Here is a 6054-nt window from a genome sequence, read left to right as displayed (position 1 = left end):
CAAAATGGAATTGTGGCAAAATGTCCATTTTTGGATTGGAAAAAGGTCCAGTTTTCAGTTCAGCTCTTCACTTTCTCCCTCTGGGAGAAGTGACCAGAGAGCCCTGGAACTCAGAAATTTTTCCATTGAAAACTTTGTTGAAATCAATACATCTCCACAAAATGTTTTGGCTTTGACAAAACAGCATATTTTGACTAAAATAGGCTCCATTGAAAATGTTCCAGCCAACACTGGATAGAATAGAGCTGAAAGAGGCTCCACATGGCCCTTCTCTAGTTAAATCATGGGAGCTGCGGACTGCTTGCCAGTCAGCACCCCTCGCCCCCAGCTGGCCAATGGGTTCCAGAGACTCCTGTGGGGACGGGAAGAGCTACCTGGTATCCCTCAGTGAGTTTTTCCCTCTCTTGCAGCTGGGACTGTCCCCCCTCACCACCAGCCCATCAGGTTCCCCCACCCATTGAGGCAGGTGGGTGGAATTTCTAATACATACAGTACACTGCTAAACCTACAGTATTATTAATAAATGACATCTAAGTTCTTATTCTTTTGTGACTCTTCTGTTGTATTCCCTTTAACCTATTCATACTACAGCAAGCACACATGTTAATTAAAATGATTTCACTCTTCTTTTCAGCCTCTTTCTCTCCCTCTCTCTGAAATACCCTTCTTCCGTCCAACCCCACCCTAATGCTCACTGATTGATCAATAGAAAAAAAATGTCTGTCCATCCAGGGTTTTATGCCACCCTCATCACAATAGAGTCTGGAAATCTTTTTCCCAGCTGTGTTTTCCCATCACCTCAACCTGTGCCAAACAAAAATCTCAGATAATTGTAATGTTAGAGACAAATACATAAGCTCCATTTTTAGTCAGTTGTTCTGCATCGGATATAAATTAGACTGGTGTAAACTGACCTCAGGCTCTTAAACTTGGTGCAGTCTTCTAACATCCCCAAAAGCCCAAGTTTGTTTGGTTTTCTTTATGCTTACAGGTTATTTACTGTGCTGACAGCTCCCATCATCTTCGTCTTTTCTAGGCCCAAAGAAAAAGTGCAGTAATTTCATTCCAGTGAAAAAGGATCATCCTGGTTATGAAATATGGATTATATGTGCATATATGGCACCTGGTTAGTAGCAAGTACCACAGAAAGAAACTCCTCCTAGGGCAGTATACATGCATTATGCAAGTTGAGTGGATTTTTTTCTTCCTTTATGTAAGGGGACTGTTATCCCCTTACTAACATTCAGTGGGGGTGTTTTGGTTGGCTAGCTCCCAGTGCCAAAAGGGGAAGGGTCGATGGGAAATCAGGATCCTGAGACTGACAGTCCCCTGAGACTGACAGTCCCCAGGGGCAATGGGGAGAGGCCAACGCTCCAGGTCAGCCTGATTGACAGGGCGGGCAGGCTAATCAAGGAGTCAGGAGGCCAGGTGGGTCCCGTCCTCCATGTGAGCTGGAATTGCCTGGGTCAGACAGAGTGAGGCCGAGCTAAGGAGAGAGCAGGGGCCCAAGCTGAGTTGCTGGAAGCAGAGCTGCAGCCCCAAAGCCAGAGCACAGCCCAGAGAGAGCACAGCTGCAGCAACCAAGGCCAGAGGGGCCAGAAAAGTAGCCCAGGAAGCAGGTCAGAGCTGGGAGCAGAGTCACAGAAGCAGCCCAGGAAGCAGGTCAGTGCTGGGAGAAGAGCTGTAGCAACCAGAGCCAGAGGGGCCAGAGAAGCAGCCCAGGGAGCTGGAGGCAGAGCAGCAGCAGCAGCCGTGCTGAGGCAGTGTGGGGCTGGAGCTGAGACAGAGTGATGGAGCTGGGGCTGGAGCAGTCTGGAGCTGGGTGCGGTGAGCAGCTGGGGAGAGCGAGCAGGGCCCTGGGCAGCGGGCCCAGCACAGGGAGACACCTCAGCCAAGAGGCCTTGCAGGCCAGACTTGGAGGGGGATTGTAACCCTGACAGGGCGGGGGCGACGCTGGGGAGAAGGGTCCTGCCACCTAGAGCCTGAGAGCGTGTGGCCACCGCCAGAGCAAGTGTCCGACCCGTATCATCCCTGCAGCACAGCCCGGGCCTGAGGAGGAGGCCTGGGACCTACAAGGAACAGACTGTGACCTGCCCTGACATTCGAGAGACACTGTTTGTGATGTTCCCTGCCACGGAGCGGGGTGATGTGTTTCCTTTAACCTTTCCCATTTTTTCTTATTCCTTTTTAAACTAATTGTTAATTAAATAAACTGTATTGCTTTAAATCGTATGTAATAATCAATGGGTCAGGAAAGCATCCAGTGCAGAGAGAGCACCCCGGAGTGGGGACACCCTAGCCCCTGACCTAGGTGACCACAGCAAGGTTGAGGGTCGAGCCCCCCAGGAATCCTGGGCCCAGCCTTGTTGGGGTTACGAGGACTCTGCCAGACAGGAGAGTGCAAGGGGAGACCTCAAGGGCAGGGAGGCCTCTGGGTAAAGGAAGTGGGAGCGAGGACTCAGATCCTTCCGCTAGCCCATTTCACCGGGGTAGTGCAGAAGCCAGGAAAGTTCCCCACAATAGCGGGACCATTCCCCCGCTTACATAATGTCACGCACACAAACTTTAAAGCTACATATTGAAGATCTGATGCCTTTTGGAAAACATTCAAATTAGAAACAATCTAATTTCTTTGTCACATCTGGCCTTCATGCCTTAATAATCCCTTGAATACAACACATAAATAATGTACACTCAGAGACTGCACTGACAATTCCATTGCATTGTCTTGATTTCAGAGGGAGACACAAAAAAGGATGCTGTATAACCATAAGGCAAAAACACTTGGTCATCTATCAAATGTATATTACCAGTATTTTAACTTTTATTTATTGAGTGCTGACAGTTCGTTTTATAGGGCAGAAAACAGGTTGGTAAATATGAACAAAACTGGATGTTTTGTTTCTTTATGGTTCACCTGCCTTATGTCTCAGTTCTCTGTGACATCAGTGATTTCAACCACTTATTATGTCACAAAACAGAGGATTGTGACAAATAAAGGATAAGCATTAGACAATTAACTCTTCATGTTAAAAAAGCATTTTTTCATGCACAAACAGGAAAGAGACTATACAGAACTACTTTAAAAAAGTTTGGTGAAATCTGTGGGGGAAAAAACTTGATAGCATACATACTGATTTGTTTCTAATTAGATGAACAGACCCTCAGTTGGTAGAAATTGCTTAACTCTATTGACTTCAATGGAGCTATGCATATTTATATCAGCAGGGCATCTGGGCAGCAGGGAAATTTTTCAGTTTCCCATGCAGTGCCAGCCTCTTTTCAAACTCTGAAAAGAAGTAATTGGTATGTAATATTAGAAAATTATTGTGAGAAATTACACCAGCTTGTTCTATGTACCTCACAGAAGCCTTCCTGGTTGCACCTTACAAAACAGAGAGAAACTTGTTACCCTTTGCCATCCAATTCCAAATAAAATTTATCTTCATTCAAAATTTTAACAACTCTTTGATGAACTTCCCAAGAGAGATTTAATTTAGATATGGTCTTGAACCAAAGCCTTGGATCAGAGCATGCCTAAACTTTGAAGGTGTGGGGAGGGACTTGAAACCGAGATTCAGTTCCAAATGTTGTGAATAGTTCTTAGTTTTACAATGAGCCACAAGAAAAAAAAACTTGGATCTCAACAAATATGCATATTAGTGTATCCAAAATCTAGGTCTGGATCCAAATTTTGCATCCTGGTTCAAGCTTTAATTTAATCACCTCTATATATTATTCCCAACAGGAAATTACAAACAGCAGAATGTTTTAGATAAACCATGCCCATGTGCTTCTGCCAAACCACAATCTGCTACATTGAAGTTCTTTCCATACACATTTTTTTCTGGGCTCCATTTGCCAGAATCAAAAGGCTAATTTCATAATGAGATTTCTTTTGTTTTCTTTCCTCTGCAGGTTTAAGTGATAATTGGTCATCGGGTTTCTTGTTAGAGACACAGAAATGAATAACTCAACTTACATAAACTCCTCCGCCGAGGATGTTATGGCACTGGGGAGTCCCTATAAAACTGTTGAGGTGGTCTTCATAGTCCTGGTAGCAGGATCTCTCAGTCTCGTGACCATCATTGGGAACATCCTGGTCATGGTGTCCATCAAAGTCAACAGGCACCTGCAGACTGTCAACAACTACTTCCTGTTCAGCTTGGCATGTGCCGACTTGATTATTGGTGTCTTTTCTATGAACCTGTACACACTTTACACTGTGATTGGCTACTGGCCCTTGGGGCCCGTGGTGTGTGACCTCTGGCTGGCTCTTGATTATGTGGTCAGCAATGCCTCTGTCATGAACCTTCTCATCATCAGCTTTGACAGATATTTTTGTGTCACCAAGCCTCTGTCGTACCCTGTAAAGAGGACCACTAAGATGGCGGGTATGATGATTGCAGCTGCTTGGGTGCTGTCCTTCATCTTGTGGGCACCTGCGATTCTGTTCTGGCAGTTCATTGTTGGGGAAAGAACTGTTCCTGACGGGGAGTGCTACATCCAATTTTTTTCCAATGCTGCTGTCACCTTTGGCACTGCTATTGCAGCCTTCTACCTGCCTGTTATCATCATGACCATCCTCTACTGGCAGATATCTCGTGCCAGCAAGAGCAGGATAAAAAAAGGAAAAAAGGAACCAGCACAAACCCAGGATCCAGTTTCTCCCAGTTTGGTCCAAAGTAAAATAGTGAAACCAAACAATAACAACATCCCAACGAGTGAGGATGGGTTGGAGCACAGCAAAATTCAGAATGGTAAAGCCACAGGAGAGGCTGTGACAGAGAACTGCATTCCAGGGGAGGAGAAGGAGAGCTCTAATGACTCCACTTCCATCAGCGTGGTTGCTTCCAATGTGAAGGAGGATGAAGCTACCAAAGAGGCCACCAAGGCTTCTGTCTCCCAAGTCCACTCGAAAGAGGAGAATTCCAAGCTGACGTGCATCAGGATAGTCACTAAGTCCCAAAAGGGTGACTGCTGTGCCCCAACCAACACCACCGTGGAGATTGTAGGTACTAATGGCCAAAATGGGGACGAGAAGCAAAACAATGTGGCCCGTAAAATTGTCAAGATGACCAAGCAGCCAGCCAAAAGGAAACCACCCCCTTCTAGAGAAAAAAAAGTGACCAGGACTATCTTGGCTATTCTCTTGGCCTTCATCATTACCTGGACACCATACAATGTGATAGTTCTCATCAACAGTTTCTGCGTCTCCTGCATCCCCAACACTGTATGGACTATTGGTTACTGGCTCTGTTATATCAACAGCACCATCAACCCTGCCTGCTACGCGCTCTGCAATGCTACCTTTAAGAAAACCTTTAAGCACCTCCTTATGTGTCATTACAAGAACATAGGCGCCACAAGGTAAAAAATAAAAATTGTGGAAAGAGGGGAAAAGTTCCAAGTTTTAAAAAACAATGCCATAGCACTTTATGCTCTAGTGTGGAACATGCAATCAAGGAGCCTAGTGGAGTCACTGACCTGGGGTGTCAGCTGTGTCTTTGAGAACTGCACTTAAAACCTTTTTTTAATTATTATTATTATTATTATTATTATCATCAATGGGTCTTGGGGAAATGGTGACTGAATGAGGGGTCAGTAGGGAATGTGGACTTGAGGCACAGTTCCTTGTTCTCTCATGGTATCATGCAGAAGGGCTTTTTGAGTCTATGATTTTTGTCCATTCTTATAGAATAACAATAATCTTTGTGTATGTATCTGTCTGTCTGAAGAAAAAAATGTAAGGACACTTTGACAACAAATGAAACATACCTAATTGGAGAGGGGAGGGTAGAGGAGATAGAGAGACACTGAGCAATTCAAACTCATCTTGCAAAGATTATTTCCAAAGTTAAAAGCTGACAATTATTTTTGTCAGGGTCTCATGTTGAGAAACTTAAAGATAGGCTAACTATGACAGCTAATATAGTATCTTTACCCCTCTCCCATCACCATAAATATATCCGACAAAATTAGTCTTTATCTCACCGTGGATCCCATGAGTCACTATCCATTGTTCCAAGCATATCAGCTTTCTCTTACTGGGGG

The 6054-nt window shown here is 44.9% G+C and overlaps 1 protein-coding gene across 1 annotated transcript; it reads left to right on the top strand.

Moving 5' to 3' along the window:
- The first annotated feature begins 3964 nt into the window (after positions 1-3964).
- On the top strand, positions 3965-5374 carry CHRM2 (cholinergic receptor muscarinic 2). The gene has a single exon (XM_024195722.1). It carries the CDS (start codon positions 3965-3967, stop codon positions 5372-5374), a length of 1410 nt encoding a protein of 469 aa, XP_024051490.1.
- The last annotated feature ends 680 nt before the right edge of the window (positions 5375-6054 follow it).

This window comes from Terrapene carolina, unplaced genomic scaffold, assembly GCF_002925995.2.
Source record: "Terrapene carolina triunguis isolate 2854851 unplaced genomic scaffold, T_m_triunguis-2.0 Scaffold247, whole genome shotgun sequence".
In the NCBI taxonomy this organism is placed as follows: domain Eukaryota; kingdom Metazoa; phylum Chordata; order Testudines; family Emydidae; genus Terrapene; species Terrapene triunguis.
Note: the sequence above shows the minus strand (reverse complement) of the source record. Positions and strands in the feature narration are given on the sequence as shown.

Coding starts and splice junctions, on each gene's coding strand:
- CHRM2 (XM_024195722.1), top strand. CDS start 3,965: ATGAATAACTCAACTTACATAAACTCCTCCGCCGAGGATGTTATGGCA.